We start from the raw sequence: 21,881 nt of genomic DNA, 5'->3' as shown, positions 1-21,881 counted from the left end.
GGTCCAGGAAGTGTGAGATAAGCAGTGGAGGTCTGGAGAGAGCGGGAAGAGGCACCGCATAAGACTTGCCAGCTACCCCTCCCACCTCCTGTTCCCTTTCACTGCAAAGACAGGCAACTGCTCCATGAGAACCTCGTGGCTTTAGCTGAATGTCCAGAAATTTTGCAAGTGCAAGTAGTAACACACTGATTTGGCAGTGCAAATAAAGATAGAAACAGAGGTCATTTGATCTAGTTTCTGAATTTGATCTATTTCATGAGTGACTACAAACCTCCCAAAAATCTTCATCTGAAAAACATACATTTCAGAAGAATTAAAAATATGCACGTATTTGGTTAAAAACAAAACAAAACAAAAAGCTGGGCCACTCAGAGTTAACACATGGTACACAAATGGCATTTCTGCATTTTCCTTTGTGGGCCATCTCCCGCCCCTCCCTGATTCTGTCGTGCCTTTGTGGAAGGGGTGAAATGGAACTGGGAATTAGTTAATCGACACATCAGGCCCTCCACTGTGAAGTCTGAGGCATTACACTACTGCCTTCTATCCCTGACCAGACACGTTTCCTAGGCTCCAAGCCTATCGGTGCTGTGCGCATCAGATACTCTCCACCAACACTGGAGAAAGAATCAACAGAACCAAAGAATGGACAGAAGGATGGATACATGAACCAATTAATTCCTGATCTTCCCAGCAATTTCTAATGACCTCTCACTCTACCCACTACATAGACAAGGATAGAAGGTAATGTTTGATATTTGATTTGCCTATGTTGCCTTTTCAAAGAGGATCTCAGAGAACTTTATACAGACAGATTACTGCTAACAGCGAGAACTGGATTTGAATCCCAGCTCTACCTGGCCAAAATGTGCGTGCCTTCCTCATGACGAGGGATGAAAGGTGAGCCAAGCGCACACTGTCCTGCACTGACGGAGCTCACCCAGGGCAGGAAAAAGATGATCCAATAATCATGAAAATAAGTGTGAAAGCTCCCCTGTGATAGCGCCTCGATGCTGTGCATATGTAAGAGGGGAGCAGTGGAGGTGACAGCTAAGGATGAGTCAAACTTGACCAGGCTAACAACTGTATGACTTTGGGTGGGTCATTCATCTGTGTCCAGGCTCTTCATCTGTAAAAATGAGAATACCACCGACCTCGAGAGGCTGTTCAAGTGCAACAGCAAAGGTCGAGGTGTCTAAACACAGTACCTGATCGCTCAATAAAAGTTAATGTTCTCTTTACTTCCTCTTTCTACTAAACCCAATGTTTCTACTTTCTCCATCAGGTCATACTCTAGCATGTAAGTAAAAATGCTGCTTGTTTGTAAACAATTAGAAGTGCACACAATAGAAAGAAAATTATCATCAAAATACAAATTTTATGTTCTCACTTTTGACTGCAATGTAGGTAATGGGCCATAAAGCTATCTGTCTTTTGTGAGGCATTTGGGCCCAACAATAAAGAAAATTCAAAAGTCAAAAGCCTAGGTTCTGATCAACATTCCTTCACTATCTAGTTATGTGGCCTTGGGAAAATCACTTTCCCTTGGTTAGAGTAAATGATGTTCCAATCCAATTCTGAAGGGAAATTCTGGAGTTTTACAGCCAAGTCACTAACTTGTTAGTGACCCTCAACACTCTAACACTCTGTACTAGTACTGCTTGTACCCACACTAGATGTCTATATATGTGTGTATTTATGTATATGTCAGTGTATATCCACACATATTAATGTTTCCCTCAAAGCATTTCAGAGTCTTATTCATCTTGGTATCCTCAACACAATGCCTAGCACAAAGGAGAAACTCAATAAATGTTCATTGACTAAATAAATGAATAAATTAATGCACAGTCAGGAAGAGACAGAATTTTCCCTTTAAAAACTCAAGTGGATCCAAATTACGGTCAGTCACTGAGACTGAATAACTGGAAGGAGCAAGCTGGTTCTACTGGGCAGTGGGTGGGGAAGCATCATGTGATATCCGGAGACTGCCTATTAGCATAAGTTAGCCATGATCAGGGACTTTAGCTGACCATTGCTTTCTCCAAAATTATAAAATTTAGCCTTAGATCTATGGGGTGAGGGGTGGGGGAATCTCTTTAGCAGTCCAAAAGGTGCCAGCCTTTTGGAGGAAAGGTTTGGTTAGAGGAAATGCCCTAAAGACCACATCTTACAGCAAGTAGCATTTACCATCAGGTTCAAAGAGAATAAATTAGAATCAGCATCTCATCCTATGCTTCAACAATGGGCCATTATCTCCTCTCAAAGGGAACACTCTGCCTTAGTCCCCCTAAGAAACACCACCTTCAAATCTTATACATTATTTAGTAAATTCTTTGGGAAAAAAAATCTCCAAAAAGAAAATAAAGAGTCTTACTTGACCAAGTTTTAAAAATGGAAACAAAGAAAGGCTAAGTGATTTACCCCATGGCATACTAGTCTTCTGATATATAGAACTAGAAAATTGAATCTTAAAGTTCACAGTTGTGGCCAGCAGACTACCCTGCGTTATAAAGTAAATATAGCCAAAACAGAGCCTTGAAAAGATCAAGGCAGGAGGGAGATAAGGCCACAAGTAATTAATACAGGTAACACAGAAGCTGTGCCACTTAAAATAGGGCCCCATAGGACACAATACCATTGTAAATAAGACCCAGTTCAAACGAGGTCCCTCATTCATACCTGTTTTTTATATTCAACTCACACCTGCAGTGGTGTGTGTGTGTGTGTGAGGATAACCAGAACTGACAGTGTTTAAAATACGTATAATTCAGATAAAGTGGCAGCTGTGTAATGAACTAAGAAACATATTTTTAAATCTTGTAAATTAAAATTTTTCCCCTTTCTTGATTATCTTGACTTTGAGGAACATATTGTGTAATTTCAGAGGCTGAGACTGATGAATCAAAGATTTTAGAAACCTTTGAAATGCTGATGTATTTGTGGTTGAGGACTTAGTTTTTGTTTTTTTTTTAAACCACCATATGTTTCAAACCCAAACAATCTCTGCCATGCATCAGTTGGACTTTGGGGTTTTATCAAAAATGTGAGTTATTTCAGCCTGATTGGTGGAAAACTCATTTAATTCTGCAAGATGACTAATGCTCCAACATAATAAACTCATTAAAAAGCAAAGCAAAACATAGCTCCATCCGCACCCCTAACCAACATTTTTGACAGAACAATTTTTTAAATCTCCAAAAGACTAAAAGAATACTCATTTTTAACATGGAACCTGGTGAATTAGGTACTGCTACCTTCCTCCCTGAACTTCTTTTCTAATGAAAAGGGCAAGTTGGAAAGGAGTTGAGGAATGCCCTTAAATTTCAGAATGAAGAAAAAAATGATTTAAAGGAGAAAACCTCAACTATGAGGCTGGAGATGTCAAAAGGCGCCACCAAGTGGTGCACTGGAGGAAGTGCGGCCTTCTGCGCTCAGGGAAAGGCTGTCTGGGGAGGCCCGCTGACCTCTTGAGAGGGAGAGGGAGCGGTTCAGTACTGCAGCTGCCCTCAGCGCAACTGCCCTGAAGCCCACCAACCTGGCGTGGGGCGATGGCATTCAATATCATCAGTGCTTCACAGTTTTCAAAAACTGGGTAAGTTAAGTAAATACCACTGTGAGTAGCCGAGTCAGAATTCAAATCCAAGTCCTCTGATTTAAATCCAGAGCTCTGATACCTCCAATTAATTTAACTTCAAATGTACACAGACCTAGAAGTGATGTCAAAAGATTGCACACAATTGTCTGAAGTTGCAGTGGTAATTCTTTCTTCTAAATTGCACAACAGATTTATAGCTTTGTTTTTAAAAAGGACCAAAACTGTTTCTAATGAAAAATTATTTTTCTAAATATATACTACATATATACACACATACACATATACACACATGCATATTTATGCTTGTAGAAAATTGAAAAAATACAAATAGGAAGGAAAAAAAGAAATCACTTAAAATTCACTTAAAGATGTATTTATTTCTAGTCTTTTTCTTTGTTTATGTATAAAATTTATATTATATAAAATTGGGCTCATTCTATATTTAAAATGTTTAAGTCAATATTCAATGACAAAAATATTTCATATAGAATGATTAACTTTCTAAACACTAGAGAAAGAATAAGTATACCGTAGTCCGTAAGTAGTGATGTAAATTGAGGGCTTCCAAGCAAATATTTCAGCAATGACTGATCCTCTCATCCTTAATCCATTCAGGAAAGGCCTACATAGCTGCTATTATAGAAAAGAGCAGTGAAGAAAAAGTGAACTTGGGTTTACATCCTGGCTCCACCAACAGAGGCTGCAGGACATTTAACAAGTCACTCATCTCAATGAATCTGTTCCTCTCTTGAACAACTGAGATGGCCACCTCTCAGAACATTATTGGGAGGAGTACACGAAGTGATGGAAATGCAAACCCTCTGTAAATTACCCAGTTATACAAACACTCTTCAAGATTCTTGGTATTCTCCAAGGCAGTTAGTACCTAGCAAGCACTCTCACGGTTCTCTTTTCTAAAACTGTATGGTATGGTTCTCTTTTCGAAAACTAAACAGCAGTGTAATTTCCCTGGAGTGTTCCTATTTATCTGTAAGGATCAAATGTGCAGAATTTCCCTTTCCTATAGCTCCCTGACTGCCTTGCCATACTGTTTTATGTCTAAAAATTCACCTCCTCTTTCTATTCTAATAAAGTGTTCTGCCCATCTAACTTGAGGTAATTACATTCCCCCAACATTACTACCCTGCTTGATCTTGGTGCTCACTGTGTCACTTCACATTTCTTGAAATCTCATTGTCCTTCCCAGAGCATCTCCCCATTGTTATCTGATTATATGGGTAAATAATTTCCAAACAGAATTTCCAGTTATTCCTCATGGGATTTTTATTTTTTTGGTTATGTCATTCCTAACACCGTGTCTCTATCACTTCTTGCCCCATCCCTCTTTGAATCCTTTCTATAGGACTAGTAACTTTCTTATCAATCAGATCCATTTGATAAGCTTTTATTACTATGTGTCCAAGATGCCAATTTATAAATATGTTCTTAATTGGTAAACCAATTTGCTCATTTAATTTTTCTGCAACTAACACTAGGTGAGGCCTCTCATGTTCAATCTTGTTGGGCTTTGTCTGTCTCTTTCTCATTTTAAATCTCATTTAAATCTCATTTAAATCTCATTTAAATCTCAGTTTAAATAAAAATTCTTTTTGTCTCATCTGGATGGAACACCTTAAATGCAACAATAAGCCCCAGCCAGAGGAGATTGTACACGCGCCCACACACGCCCTGGGTAGATGTGCTACGTCTTAGCATATCCAAATACCAGGACCAGGACACCTGGGGTGTTATCACACTTACAGCGTGGGGGTGGAAGCATTGATCAAGTCAACATCCCTCAAGTTATAAATAGTAAATTATTTAAGTAGACCAGCTATTAATTCTCTAAAGAAATATTTTCAAAACAACTAAACAAAAAACTTTCAATCAACATGGGTCTCATCTCTGTCAACCTACTTTGCCCACTCCCGTTTGTGTGCCCCCCTCCCATCCTGCAACAATTTGGATTCCTGGTGGGTTACAGAAGGGCAGGAAAAGGGAATAGCAGAAGATTATCAAAATGAAAATGAAAGCAGCAAAGATAAACAGAGTGAAAGGGATTAAAAAGACATTCATTTGTGAGGTTGATCAGAGTAGGGGTGAACTAAGAAAAAATTATCAGAAGACTCTAATATTTGTTTTGTTTCCCCATAAGGGGGAAAAAAATCCTCCATGCTACATGTTGTACTTGTTTTGCTTAAATTAATAATAACAGAGTGTCAACACACATGTTGTCCAATAATCCACAGTCTTGGGCATTTTTCCTTAATTTACATTCTCCCAAACAGCCCCACCACTCAGCATTTCTTCACACAGTGTCCTTGCTTATGATACTGTCCTAGTTCTTCAAGGCTTGGTTCAAATCTCATATGACCTGTAAGGTTACCCACGACTGCTCCACCCCATAGACCTCTCCCTTCTGAAAAATCCCTGGGCAGGTGCTACGTGCTGTGGCTTACTCTTCCCAACTAGACAAGACAATTCTCCAAGGCAGGGAGTATGTCTCACCCGCCGTCAGGGCCTCTTCTCCTTACACAGAATGATGGTACCTAGCACGTACTCAGATTGATTTATCTCTATGTCCATCAAACAGGCATTTATCCACTCACACACGGATGCTACATCTGCCACCAAACACTACAGTCCAATGGCCATTTCTCTTGTTCTGAAGCATAACTGCTGCTTGTTTGTGTTTGGCCAAGCTAGCTCCAGTGGAGGATGACTGTGGCTCTTGAGCTAACCCTCCTAGAAAGGCCATCCAAGTGGTAATCAGAGCCCAGCACAAGGCCTAATCCCATGCCAAAGATTCCCATGATGCCGAGGGGCTGTCCAAGTCTCCAAAGTAGGTTTTCCGGGTGTAGAGTGCTCCTCTGCCAGAACAGTCCAGATTCATCCCATTCATTATATAAATTTGCCTTTTTGAGCTGTAGAGATGGCATCACCACAGGAACACTCACCACCACTGGAGAACTGGAGAGCCTAAGTAATTAACCATCTCTCAGTGATGGAATATCACAGACAAGAAGAGCTATAGATATGCAAATCTTCATTACTCATTATGAACACTCAGGGTAAAATAGTTTTAGCATCTTTTGAAGCTCTTAAAAAAATGTTTCAAAGAAAGAAAATTACTTACTGCCTTCCCACGTACAATGCAAAAGATTCAAAGCCCCTTCCACCCTCTTCCAGTGTGCCAGATGAAAGAACGCATATGCTATTGCTTCACTGTCCCCTCTCTTCAGGATATGTTCTGGGGGTAGGATTAAGCTTTTCATTTCTAGTAGGTACTGAAATAAAAAAGACAGGAGACAGATGCGTTAATACATAGTAATTTGGAATTCAATATTGAAAATAGAGAGGGTGATTTCCCTAAAGCCACCACTCATAAGCATTTCATAAAACCTGCAACCTCATTACTGTATTTGAAGGCAATTACTAAAATATCCAGCAATTCAAAGTTTGCTGACAGATAATTAGCCTTGTACTGGTTTCCTACAGTGAGGATCAGAGGCTTTCAGGCTAAGATGCTTAATCAAAGAAATATATGTAGACTCAAACAGCAAAAAGGAAAATTGAGAAGACACGATAATTTGGTATAATGTTGTAACCAGAATGAAAATGTATATAATGAACACATGAAGGTTAAGAAGTCATATGACTAAACCAACTGCACTAGAGACTTGAGATTGACTAGCACTGCCCATTATTTTTTCTTTACAAATCTATCAAGGAGAACGACCTAGTCCTGTGGAAAGGGCCACCCATCGCTGCTCAGATGCTGGAGGGAGAAGAGGTGGCAGCCTGAGCATAGGATGACCCAAAGAGGGGAGCAGTACAGACCCCAAAATACAATGTTCTTTAAATCTTTTCCCAAAGACTGGAGAGTTCTCAGTTTACACCTCTTCATTCCTATCTTCTACAAAGGAGGTGGGAGTACAGGGCAAGAATGGATATTCTTCCTGGGGGCTCAGAGAAGACGAAGTTTTCATTTGTATTCTTCTGTATTTACTATAGAGTAGAAAGGGAAGCAAGTTAGGATGGTATTTCACATTTGCAAATGTTAACTTCTCTTTGCTGGCTGCGTTCTCCCTGTGTCCACTCCTTGTTATCTCCCCTACCGATTCGTCTCCCACACACACAGACATATACGACCACCAACCACCATCGCAACAACCCATGTACCTCCTTTAAAATGGAGATTAGCAGCCAATGGAGGGATGTGTTTAATTAAAATGGGACAAACACAGCAAAAGCAAGTGCTAAGAGAAGAGATGTTCAACAATTTTAATGTCAGAAACAAAATGTCTGTGAATTTATCTGTCAGGGGAAATTTATGAAAGAGGGTGAAGAACAGAAGAATCCTGATATACAGAATGGAGATTATGATACACCTATCAATGTTTCATTCCCATCTCACTGTGGATTTATATGCTTTGGACACCTTGGGTGCAGTTGCCTTTAAGCTTCCTTTCCCATTGGCACACTCATTGTCAAGGTGTACTGCCCAGCAGGCACCGGGAGGACACAGTCTGTCCTCTTGGTTCAGCAAATGAAACTTTCTTGCTCTGGGTCTGTTATTTGAAGAAACCTCCAAGCCTCAGGTCTCCAAAAGGAAGAGGAAGGAAGTGAGAAAGCCCACCCAGAAAACAGTGATACAACCATTACACTTGGGGGGTGGGCGAGATAGAAGGCCCTCCTTCATGGAAAGATCTCCATGGAAAGACCTCTTCCCAGGCTGGTCCATGAACAGTGTTTATTATTTTGATGGGAACTTCTCAAGCATGAGTTCCAAGAGTACTTTTTGGTCATATGCCTTTTTTTTTTTTGTGAGGAAGATTAGCCCTGAGCTAACATCCGCCGCCAATCCCCCTCTTTTTTCTGAGGAACATTGGCCCTGGGCTAACATCCGTGCCCATCTTCCTCTACTTTATGTGGGATGCCTGCTACAGCATGGCTAGATAAGCGGCGTGCAGGTCTGTGCCCGGGATCTGAACCTGCGAACCCCGGGCCACTGAAGTGGAGTGTGCAAACTTAACCACTATGCCACCAGGCTGGCCCCTGTCATATGCCTTTTTGAATTCTACAAGTTACTGCTTTCCTCCTCCATCTTATTTTAAAACAGTGCAAGACAAAAATCTTTTGGGGAAAAATAATGACTTTGAATTACCTAATATTCCAACTAGCACTATATTTACAATGAACATCAACTATAATATAAATATAAAGGTGTATTTTATGTTCAGAGATATTTGGCTTTCCTCTGGTGATTTTGTTACCTTAATAGAAGTCATTATAGTGTATGTTGTTACCGCCCATGAAGATCTCAAAAGACTCGAAGGCTATGAGTCATGTGAAAGACAATATATAACTTGCAAAGTGCTATGAACTGTATTAACTGTCTCAAAGTAAATCAGAAAAGGAAGACTATTTGGTTACTCTTAATAATCATAAGGAGAACAAAGGAAAGGGAAAATTTCTTGCCTAATGAGTGTTCTAGAATAAGATTTTGATTTCTGAGTTTCTAATAATTATTTATAACCACCTGCCTACCAAAAAGTCAATTTTTAAAGAAGGGTCATGCTCTATGAGCTTTGAAACAAACTAAATATGAAAACCACTAGCTCATGTGTCCCAGGTATACAGAAACCTCTTCAAGTCCCTGAATATCAGATGGTGGCTGAAAGAAAAGTGTAAACTACTATTCCTTTTATTTCTATGATTAGGAAAAGCTTTCAAAGTCATTTCATTAAGCATCTATGAGAGAACTCTTCAGTCGGTCTAAGGAAACTTCAGAAATAAAATTCCTGAGAAGAAATGGGCCTGGTAGCCACCTCACTTGTGGGCAGAAGTCAAAACAAACTAGGAGAGGGCAGAGCAGAGGAAATGTGGGTGTGGGAAGGATTTTTAGAAAGTTACCTACAAAGGGATACAATAGATCTGCACTTCCAATATGGTAGCCTCTACCACATGTGGCTATTTAAATTTAAATCAATTAAAATCAAATAAAATTAAAAATTCAGTTCCTCAGTCTCACTAGCCATATTTCAAGTCCTCGAGTGCTGATGTAGTTAATGACTACCGTACTGGACAATGCAGAGACATTTCCATTATCACGGAAAGTTCTATTGGACAGCACTGCTGTAGACAATGGAAGTTTCCGATCTTCAAGTAACTAAAGCAATTTTTAACATGAAAACATTTCACAGATGCCCATGATAGGAACTATAAGCGTAATATCTATTGATTGAAAATACACAATATGGCAAAAAGCTACAATAAATGTAATAAAATAAGAATTCATTTAAAAGCATTGTTGGCCACCAGGGCATCCACATATATTTGGAAAATAGTAGTACACATGTATGTGACACAGATAGTTTACTCAGCCTGCAGACTGAATGTGGTGCATATGGCTTCAAGGACATCATCCACAGCCCCAAATGTGGGCCGTGAGCTAATGTTCTGTTTCTCCTCTAAGCTCCCTCTGATCTTTGTGTATGTACTTTTCACACACTGCCTTATATTAGTTATCTGTGTGTCTTTCCCCTCAGCTGAATCATAAGATCCTTGACAGCATGAATCTCACTTCCTAAGAAGTCTCTCAAAATGTGCTTCTCTGGCCTAATCAGCCTTGTGAGGCTAACCAGAGCAACTCACCAAGGAAATGAAGCTACATTCTCATTCTATCTACTTTATGGCAGAAATAGGTTATGCCTATGAAGATTTATACTCCTGTATAGTTCCAAACAAAATGTTGGCTCTAACCAAATGATGAAGGCTAATAAAAACAATGTGTTATGTTTTTGGCCAGGCTTAAAATGGCTGGCAAGATCAGTTCTCAACATGTGCAACATTTAAATTAGAAAGGCATGGAACAACATTTCACATCTTACTTGTCAAGAGAAAAATAAATGGAAGAGGGCAGATCCCTATCCACAAGTATGCAGAAATTAATTAGAATAACTGAAGCTTGCAAATCAGAGAACACTCTCTGCCTGTCTGTAATAATTATTTGACTTCTATTAGCTAAGCCAGCATTCTGTGCTATCTTGCCTGCCATGCTGCCTCTAACTTCCTTCCCAGATTCTCAAATCACATTGATCTTAAAGTATAGGCTTCTAAAGGTTTCGGAAGCAACTTTTCAAAATCCATTTGTCAGACGTAGTTCCTTATGCCTAATATAGGAACATATGAAGTCAGAATACATAGAGAGGAGCTGAGTACTGCCTACTTATGGAGGTATTTAAGCAGAGGCTGGCTCACATTTCAGGAAGGCTGCAGGAGAGATTTGGCCCATCAGAGGCTACCCCAGGTGACTGTCCAGGTCTCTTCTGTTAAGGTCTTAAAATTCTATAATAATTTGAGTAAAAATGATCGCAAAGTTATCCTTCACATAGATATTAATGTCAAGGAGTTAATGCATACCGCTTTTTTGGATTTTCAATACCAACAATAGCAGAAGTCATATGAAAATCATTAGCAAAAATATGGGACTAAACAAAATGAGAAAGAACAGATTAATTAAATTACAGCACAGTTAGATGACGGCTATCAAGTTGCTCCCAAATATCAGGTAGTGGAAGAATATTTATTAGCATGAGGAAATGTTCATGATACATTACTAAATGAAAAAAATAAGTATACCATACAGATTATGATTTTGGTAATAAAAGTGTATATGTAGGCATTAAAAACACTGCAAGGTCACTGACTGAATGTTAATGGTGGATAAATATTTGATTTTATGGGAGATTAATTTCTTTTTTGCTTTTCCTGTGCTTTCCAAGTTTTCTGTAATAAGCATTTTTATTTCTCTCTCTATATATAGATATGCATGTGTATGTATGTATATATGAAATACAAACCTATTTTCTAGACCTGCATCAAAAACACAAAAAGTGAACCACACAAACAAACCAAAAAAGATAACTAGAGATAGCAATTCTTTGATTGTCCACAGTGCTTTGGTGCAACTGTCTCTGAAAGAGGCTGTAAGCCCAGAGAGGACATTTTTAAACCATCAGTAGAGAGTTCAGACAATAAAACTAGTGCCATTTGGAAGACTTGCTACATATTCTGAGTTTCAATGTTGCCTACTCCCTGCACTCAGTAAGACAAACACCGGAATAGGACAAAAATACTGCAAGTAACCATGGCTCGCTCAGATCATGCTGTGATGGGGAATGAGGTGCACAAAGCCTCCTGCCTCCCCTCCCCTCACCCGCCCTCTGTCACTATGAGCCACTGTTTGAATCCCGGCTCTACTGTTCTGCTGTGAGACCTTGGACAAGTTATTTAATCTCTTTCAACTTCAGCTTGCTTATCTGCTAAAACAGAATAACAAAAATACACATCTTGCCAGTTTTAACTTTTGAAGATTACATAGGATAACATATATAAAGCATTCACACAGTACCTGGCACGTAAGTATTCACTAATTAGTAGCTATTTTTGCTAACAAAAAAATGAAGTGTTCATATTATTGTGGAGGTTTTTTTGTGTTTTTTATGTGTGTGTGTCCCATAGATAACTGAGTCATTTTCTAGAGATACTTCAGCAATTTTATAGTAGAAGCAGATCAGCTAAAGAGAAGTGGCTACCAGGGGTCATCAACTGACCAATATGGAAACAAGCACAAAGCAAAGCCAAACTGCCAAATTAAACCCAGTGATCTGTAGTACCACTTAGGGGTCCTCTTCACAGGGTGACCGCTTCTTGCTGGTTCACTTATTTATTCATCAGTTACTTTGCTTCATTCAAAAAATACGGGAGTGTCCACAATGTATCCCAAGGAAAGATACAGGAGTGCCACAGTGTACCCCAAGTGCACAGACAGATATGGGAGCATTCACAATTCACCTCAAGGGCATGGACATGAATCAGGTCAGGTCTCTACCTTGATGATCCTTAATCTTTGTAGAAATGTAGGAGTATGTGTCTGTGTGTGTGTGCGCACACACGCACACACATAGAGACAAAGGAACAATAAAATTCAACATGAAGACTGCCTTAGTAAGAGGTATATACTTAGTACTAAGGCAGCAAATGAGAAGCTTTGTCTATGAGAAGGATTCACAGAAAAAGGAAAATATGAGCCAGTCTTATTAAATAAACAAGAGTTTATCTGCAAAGATGAAGGGAGGCAGAAGCCACTGCAAGGCTGGGCAGTGGCACCAAAGCATCAAAGGGCATAATGCACTTGTAATCTTGAGGCACTTGAGTACTAACATGATAGTAATTGCCAACTTTGACTAAGCACTAACAGATGTCAAGCATTATCTCAGGTACCCTTACAACAACTCTGTGAGGGAGCTAATATTACTATTCCTATTTTACAGATGGAAAAACGGAGGCTTTGGGAAGTTAAGTAGCCTGCCCAAGGTTGAACAAATTGTATGTGACAGAAACTGCATTGGAACTCAGGTTTTATGCTACTCTCCAAAGGAGTGAAGCAGGAAAAGTAGGTTGTGAAAGGCCTTCCATGATATGCTCCAGAATATGAACTTAATAAACCCACACATCTATGGACAGCTAATCTTTGACAAAGGAGCCAAGAACATACAATGGGGAAAAGAAAGTCTCTTCAACAAATGGTGTTGGGAAAACTGGATAGCCATATGCAAAAAAATGAAAGTAGACCCTTACCTTACACCATATACAAAAATTAACTCCAAATGGATTAAAGACTTGAATGTAAGACCTGAAACTGTGAAACTTCTAGAAGAAAACATAGGCAGTACGCTCTTTGACATCAGTCTTAGCAACATCTTCTCAAACACCACGTCTGACCGGGCAAGAGAAACAATAGAAAAAATAAACAAATGGGACTACATCAAACTAAAAAGCTTCTGCACAGCAAAGGAAACCATCAACAAAATGAAAAGACAACCTAACAATTGGGAGAAGATATTTGCAAACCATATATCTGATAAGGGCTTAATCTCCAAAATATATAAAGAACTCATGCATCTTACCAACAAAAAAACTACCAACCCAATTAAAAAATGGGCAAAAGATCTGAACAGACATTTCTCCAAAGAAGATATACAGATGGCCAACAGACACATGAAAAGATGTTCAAAATCACTAACTATCAGGGAAATGCAAAGCAAAACTACAATGAGATATCACCTGACGCCCGTCAGAACGGCTATAATTAACAAGACAGGAAACAACATGTGTTGGAGAGGATGTGGAGAGAAGGGAACTCTCATACACTGCTGGTGGGAGTGCAAACTGGTGCAGCCACTACGGAAAACAGTATGGAGATTCCTCAAAAAATCAAGGATAGAACTACCATATGATCCAGCTATCCCACTGCTGGGTATTTATCCAAAGAACTTGAAAACACCAATTTGTAAAGGTACATGCACCCATGTGTTCATTGCAGCGTTATTCACAATAGCCAAGACTTGGAAGCAACCTAAGTGCCCATCAAGGGACGAATGGATAAAGAAGATGTGGTATATATACACAATGGAATACTACTCAGCCATAAGAAACGATGAAATCCAGCCATTTGTGACAACATGGATGGACATTGAGGGTATTATGCAAAGTGAAATAAGTCAGAGGGAGAAGGTCAAATACCGTATGATTTCCTTCATTAAGTAGTAGATAACAACAACAATAAACAAACACATAGGGACAGAGATTAGATTGGTGGTTACCAGAGGGGAAGGGGGGAGGGAGGAGGGTGAAAGGGATAATTCGGCACATGTGTGTGGTGATGGGTTGTAATTAGTATTTGGGTGGTGAACATGATGTAATCTATGCAGAAATAGAAGTACAATGATGTACACCTGAAATTTATACAATGTTACAAACCAACGTTACTGCAATAAACAAAAAATTAAAAAAAAAAAAAAAAAGAATATGAACTTAATCCTTAGTTATTTCACAGTTTTCAAGCTTTGAAACACAGAAAAATTTGTTCAAAAGAAAAAAAGAAACTTAAAACAGAATATGTGAAATTGACATAAAACAAAGCTGTGGGGGACCCTGGGGAAGGCACCCAAGACAGATCTGAGGAATCCTGACAGCTCCTAGGAAGACAGTTTGAAAACTAACCACTCAGGAGGCAACTGGGAAGTGAGTTGGTACAGTCTGCGGTTTTGAATGAAATGGGCAAGTCATGTGTAGGACCCCTGGACAGAGAAGAGACTGAAGTTAGCCAAGTCTTAGAAAGCTCCTGTCATGGTCCAGGTGAAGGGGTGACAAAACTGAGGAGGGAAACTTCCCCAGGACATGGTCCTGGCTGAATGTGAGGGTGAGAGAAAGAATCAAGAGTAACTGAAATTTTTAGTTTAGGAAACTAGAATAATGTGAGATCATTAGCTAAGATAAAGACACCAGAGGAGGAAGAGGCTTAGCAGTGGGAAGGTTAACAAAAACAGTTGAAGTGCCTGCAAAACATCCCTGGAGTGACAGCCTGAAGGCAGCTGGGTGTGCAGGTCTGGAGCTTTGGAGAGAAGCTGGAGACATGGATTTAGGTGTGCCGGGAGAGGCAGAAGCTGAAGCAATGGGAGCACATGAGATCTCCCAGGACAGCTTCAAGCAAGAAAAGAGAGGGCAGTGAATGGTACTCCCCAGAGAACCAACCTGAGCGATGGGCAGGGGAGGAAACGACGTAGGAGGAGAGTTCTCAGAGATGCAGGAGTGACACAGAGAGAAGGCGGCATGGAGCTGCCAAGATGGCCTCGAGACAGCAAATGTGGTCAGTGGGACCAAATGCTGAGGAGAAATGAAATAGGATGTGGTTTAACAAGAGGCCAAAGGATCTGGTGACTGAGGTGGGCGTGGCCTTGGTGGCAGTGGCCTTGGTGGGAGCAGCTACCGTGCTTTTTGCTAAAGAAAGAGACCTCTTAGAAACTTTCTATTCCTGAGAAATGTGGCTAAAACCTGGTTTCTACACACTTTCCTCTGGGTCATATTTCCATAATACATTCTCCTTACTCTAATCCAAAAAAGCTTTGGAACAAAATACGACTCAATTCAAGGAAACTTATATTGAAATAATATTTCTGAAATGTACCATTGATATACAATATCATAGACAATCTGCCAGGGTATTTTGAGTTTCTGCTTCAACACTTCAAGCATTTTTAAATGCTAAAACCCACTACATGTTTTGTTTCATAAATTGGATTAAAAAGCAATTTTATACTCTGTCAATCACCTTTACCAAGATATAAAGGGAGGATTGCTTCAGCGTTTACATGAAATAGAATTTCCATCACTATAACAAGGTCCTGTGGATACTCCATTAGCATATACAATTACCAGGCTGTTTTCCCTCACAAGACTCTTAAAATCCCCATGAAATTAGAGTTCCTAGATTAACATTAGATGAGCTTTTAAAAAAAAAAAATGGAAATTTTTAATGGGAATGCATTTCTGTCATAACATTCTTCATTCTCTCCTATTTTCTTATGACTTTCCATGCTCCTAGACTTATAATTTAAAAACTATCGATTAGGCTGAGTCCTCACTTTAATATTTTTTCAAGCCTGGGCTGCACTGTTGGTAAAATGAGCTTCAGGAGCATGGTGAGTCCCCTGGCGCCGGCACCGCAGTGGACTACCCTCCACGTGGGCCCAGTGAGAAGAGACCATGGTTTAATAGTGTTGGGATTTCAGGCAAGATGAAGACAAAAGATTTCCCGCATTGGTGCTAGTAATTTTTCTTGCTTTTTCACCCTCAACAGCTCCACCAACAACACCCAGGCATCCCAAGCAGCTGGGGCTCCCTCAGTCCCTTGCTGCTGCTCAGAATGGGTGTGGGGCCTCCTGTTCTATGTGTGGGACCTCGCAAGCTTGGGGTTTTCCTGTGATGGTGGTAATGGGTCACAGCCTTCTGTTATTTTCTAAACTGTTGCAGAGGTGCCTTCGGGTTCCTGGGCCTTCTCATCTCAGTTTCTACCAGAGCAGTTCTGCTTTTATACCTGCTTTGTTCATTAAGGTTTCACATTAAGATTGTTTTAGGAGGGAAAAAATGTTTATTGCTTAAAAAAATAATAATAAATTATTATTAGTTAGTTGTTGTTTTTGGTGGCAAGGAGGAGGGATGGCTATGCTAGGACAAGAATACAAGACAGAGGTCGGAAACAGGCAACTCTTAAATCAGCCACAAGCAAAGAACTCACCAAACAGTCACAAACTGGGAATTCCTGAAGACAATAGTTGTAGCCAGAACATGCTAGAGCCTCCCCTCAAATATGGAGGCCTGAAGGGACCCTGTGGGGACTCAAGGTCGGGGCATTGCAGTGCTACTGTTACACTCTCTGGTTGTCCTTCTTCAGACTAGGGTGGTCCAAGAAGTCCCTGTTAATGCATGTTTCTAGGCAGCCTCTATTTCCACCCAGCCTGCCAGTGCAGAAGTAGAGCTGAAGGTACAAGGGAAGAGATGATGAAGGGGCCAACATGTATTGAGCACCTACTATGTACTGGGTGATTTACACAACATAATTCCACTTACTTTTCATCAGCTCTAGGAAGCCTATATTTTTATTCCCATTTTATCAAAAAGGAAATGGGCAGGGAGCTAATTAACTCCCCCCTTCCCATAGTTCCCTCTGGCCCGTGGACAGGAAGTAGTGGCAGTTCTTGTTCTGAACACTTTTGAACTCTTTCAATGATACCTCACAGGTCTGCCTACCTTTATGTTGCTATACCTTGCTTCATCACTATAATTAAGATGTTTTCCCACTAATAATGGGAAGTCTACACAACAGGCCTGACAATTCAGAAAAGAATAACTGCACATGGCTAACAATGTTCCACCTTACTAGTAGTGGCAAAGAAATCCAAACTAAAAGAACAGAATTCCATTTGTACCTAATAAAAATCATATATGTTTTTTGTTTTCCTTCTTTTCTTTTTCTGTTTTAAACAAATTGCTCAATGCTGGTGAAGGTGTGATGAAATGGTAGTCACCTGCTGAAGAGAGTGTAAACTGCTACAATCTTTTTTGGTAAGCAATTTGGCAATAAATATCGAGAGCCCTAAAGTGCTTCTCTATGTTACTCAGTAATTCCCATTCTATATATCTATCCTAAGGAAATAATCCTAAAGACCAAAAAGTCTTTATGCCCAAAGAGGTTCACTATTAGAGTTGACCACAACCTGATGTCTACAATAGAGGACACAAGAACTAAATCATTTTCTTTAACAAATGGTGCAGGGAAAACTGAATATCCACATGCAAAAGAATAAAACTGGACACATTGTGTACCATACACAAAAATCAACTCAAAATGCATTAAAGAATTAAACGTAAGACCTGAAACTATAAAACTCCTAGAAGAAAACATAGGGGGAAAACGTCATAACATTGGTCTTGGCAATGATTTCTTGGATATGACACCAAAAACACAGGCAAAAAAAGCAAAAATCAACAAGTGGAAGTACATCAAAATAAAAAGTTTCTGCACAGCAAAGGAAGCAATCAACGGAGTGAAAAGGCAACCTATGGAATGGCAGAAAATATTTGCAGACTATATATGTAATAAGGGGTTAATATCCAAAATATATATGGAACTCCTACAATTCAATAGCAAAAAAAAAAAAAAAAACCAACCTGATTAAAAACTGGGCAAAAGACTTGGAACAGCCATTTCTCCAAAGAAAACATGGCCAACAAGTCCATGAAAAGGTGCTCAGTATCACAAATAACCAGGGAAATGCAAACAAAAACCACAATGAGATATCACCTCACACATATTAGGATGGCCACTATCAAAAAAATATATATATCAAGTGTTAGCAAGGAAGTGAAGAAATTGGAAGCCTTGTGCACTGTTAGTGGGAAGTTAATGGTGCAACCACTATGGAAAACAGTATAGAGGTTTCTCAAAAAATTAAAAATAGTACCACCACGGGCTGGCCCCGTGGTGTAGCGGTTAAGTTCGTGTGCTCTGCTTCGGTGGCCCGGGATTCACAGGTTTGGATCCCAGGCACGGACCAACGCACTGCTTGTCAAGCCATGCTGAGGCAGCATCTCACGTATAAAGTAGAGGAAGACGGGCACAGATGTTAGCTCAGGGCCAATCTTCCTCAGCAAAAAGAGGAGGATTGGCAACAGATGTTAGCTCAGGGCTGATCTTCCTCACAAAAAAAAATAGTACCACCATATGATGCAGCAATCCCACTTCTGGGTATTCATCCAAAAGAACTCAAAACCGAACCTTGAAGAGATATTTGCACTCCCATGTTCACGGTAGCATTATTCACAACAGCCAAGAAGTGAAAACAACCTAAATTTCCAACAGCAGATAAAAGGATACATATACAAACACAATGGAATATTATTCAGCCTTAAAGAAGAAGGAAATCTTGTCCTGTGCTACGACATGGATGAACCTGGAGGACATTATGCTAAGTGAAATAAGCCAGTCACAGAAGGACAAATATTGCATGATTCCACTTATATGAGGTATTTAAAGTGGTCAGACTCATAGAAGTGGAAAGTAGAATGGTGGTTACAGGGGCTAGGGGGAGGGAGAAATGGAGAGTTGCTATTCAACGGATAAAGGGTTTCAGTCATACAAGATGAAAAGGTTCTAGAGATCTGCTGTACAACAATGTGCATATAGTTAACAATATTGTACTGAATACTTAAAAATTTCTTAAGAAGGTAGATTTCATGATATGTGTTCTTTATAACAAAAAATATGGAAGTAAATCATTCAGAAAACAGTTACTAAGAATATTTTAAAGTGTTTGAAGGCACGTGTGTTCAAAGGCATATGGCTAAAAGACTTGGACTTTAATGTTTTAAGTTAGAAGACAGACTTTTTAAGGTCAAAGAACCATGCAAATCTGATGATCCTCCCCCAGAAAGAATAAACATACCCCCAATATCAAACCATAAAGCCCAAGTTAAGAGCCCCATGTTAATTTTTTAAAATATGACTATGCAGTTTGACTATGATTCCTTAAGTATTAAAAATGCATAGATAAAAAGGCTAGAAGAAAATAGTCTTAAATACGACTAGATGTTGGGATTATGAATGATTTCTTTATAGTTTAATATTTAAAAAAATTATTTTTAGAATACCACTACAGAGGAAAAAAAACATATCTAAAACTGCTTGTAACAAACCAATAATTTAGTCTTTTTAGGAAACTTGTCAGAAAATGAAAATTTATTTTTAGCATCCTGAAGGAGTTAATGTAACATCCTTCAAACCAAAACTGTGTCTCTTCACAGGGAAAGCTTTGCAATGTAGATGTAGTATACTAAGAGTATAGGGCACTAATGACAACTCAGATCTGTGTAGAGGGATGAATCACTGATAGAAATGCCCCCCTCCCACTTAAATCTCGACATTGCTAAGGAAGAGCACGGTGGGTCAGGAATCATATTTGCAGGGAAAACAGAATCAAAAGCTAAAGCTAAAAATCCAATAAACTATAAAATACATAGATGAAAGTATAGAACTGAGATGAGCATAGCCCTTCGTTTGTCCAGCATCACATGAGTGAAATTTTCTGTAAAAAATGGAGAATACTCCCTTTAAATTCAAAGCTCCTATTTTAATCCCATCAAATGGAAAACATCCTCTAATGGTTTGGAGATTTGTCTCTCTGAACTGTGTACCTAGTTCTTGAAAATCAACAGCATCATTAAGATCCTAACACCCCTAGTTGCCCTCAAAGAAGGGTAAACAGTGAGTACATAATCAATGCAGTGTAGTGAAAGACCACAGAGGGGAGAGACTGATTCTGGGATGAGGGACCACAGAGGGGAGAGACTGATTCTGGGATGAGGAAAGTACAGGCTTCTTGGCGGTGATTTGTAATAGCAGGGGTGAAAGACGAGTAGGATATCCTCAGAGGAAGCAAAGAGGGAAGGGGAGAAGAATGTTTCTGGAACAATGAACAGACTGTCAGAAGGAGCTGGAAAAAACGAAAAACAAGTTGGGTCAAACTATGAAGGGTCCTGAAGAACCACCCAAGGAGTTTATACCTTCTTCTGTAGGGCTGGGGACACAGCTGCAGTTCCTCAGGGGGGAGTAACACAATTTGATTTGTAATGAGAAGTCTGTGGGTTACTTCCTCCTTATAATCTGCCACAATCCAAAACTTCAGAAATCCTTGTGTTTACAATCTGACTAATTAAGAGGCTCTTTCAGAATACAGACCTGTGGCTTCTTACTATTTTTATTTATTTCCCAGTCCTGCATTGTGGTTAGGAGAGACACTTACTCCCTATTCCCCATGTTTGTAGGTGAAGAGTGTTCCTAAGAGTAACGAGTAAATAACTAATATTTTTCATTGGATCTTGAAATATTAACTATGTACTTTTGCTTAATGAGATGCCAGATGGAACTAAGCTGGAAATTTACGGAAGGCAGTTCTCAGCTATCATATCTGGTATTTTTTTCTCCTTCCAGGCAGACAATACTTGGGTAAAACAGCATGTAGACACTGAAAATTCCAGTGGTGGGTCACTGACAACTTCCTGTGATAAAGAAAAAAAGGCCATGGAAGTGTTTAAGATATGACAATATCTTGAAGACATCTGAATTGTCCACAAGGAATTGAGTGCCTTGGGAAACGACGTGCTGCCATTATTTGAAGGGTTCAAGCCTAGGCTGGTCTGCCACCTGGTGGGATGGGGGGCAGTGGAGGGTGATGGTTAAGAGTTAGAGAATCCAAAATCAGTTCAGGCTCTGTCAGTTACTTGCTGTGTGACTGTGAACAGGTTACCTAACCTCTCCAAACCTGCGGTGCCCTCATCTATGTAGCAGGGATAATCATATGATACACCTCACAGTGTTGTTATGAAAAATAAATGAGACAGCATATGTAGTTCAGTTAGCACTGTGCTTGGCGCATAGTAAACATTCAATAGAAACCGATAATAAAAATAATTATCATAATATCAATATGAGGAGAGAGTCAAGCTGAGGATGGGAAGGTGCCCCACATGACCTTTGAGGCCCCTTCTTACACCACAAGTCTAAGAGTTTATATCCTTCATTGGTGTCTCATTAGAATTAAGGCTATCCTCTGCCTGAAAAGGCACCAATGTGTGTGCGTGTGTGTGTGTGTTTACTAAAGTATTAGCAAGCAGTCCAATAAACAGCAGAACGCATATAAAAGATGTTTACAGCAGCCTGCATTTAGTACACATACAGCAGAGGTTTGTGGTTAACTCTAAACATATGACGCCAGTGCCTCACAGGGCCTCTTCCTCACGGAAATGTCAATAGATGAAGAGGATCTGGAAACAAGTTTCCCCCTTAGCACAGTCATCAACAAAGCAAAGTGGTGGAAAA

The 21,881-nt window shown here is 39.7% G+C and overlaps 1 protein-coding gene across 6 annotated transcripts in view; it reads right to left on the bottom strand.

Annotated features, from left to right (window-relative positions):
• ST7 (suppression of tumorigenicity 7) overlaps positions 1–21,881 on the bottom strand; it is a 254,203-nt gene that overhangs the window by 13,332 nt on the left and 218,990 nt on the right. For 5 of the 6 annotated variants that reach the window (XM_058528823.1, XM_058528829.1, XM_058528848.1 and 2 more), the window contains one exon: positions 6,735–6,885. In XM_058528823.1, coding sequence (XP_058384806.1) covers positions 6,735–6,885 — 151 coding nt within the window. Of the gene's footprint in view, positions 1–6,734; positions 6,886–21,881 lie in introns of those variants that run through there. The other variant, XM_058528868.1, reaches the window with a different exon arrangement.

This window comes from Diceros bicornis, chromosome 3, assembly GCF_020826845.1.
Source record: "Diceros bicornis minor isolate mBicDic1 chromosome 3, mDicBic1.mat.cur, whole genome shotgun sequence".
Taxonomy (NCBI): Eukaryota; Metazoa; Chordata; class Mammalia; order Perissodactyla; family Rhinocerotidae; genus Diceros; species Diceros bicornis.
The sequence above is the reverse complement of the archived record's forward strand: the minus strand, read 5'-3'. Positions and strand labels throughout refer to the sequence as shown.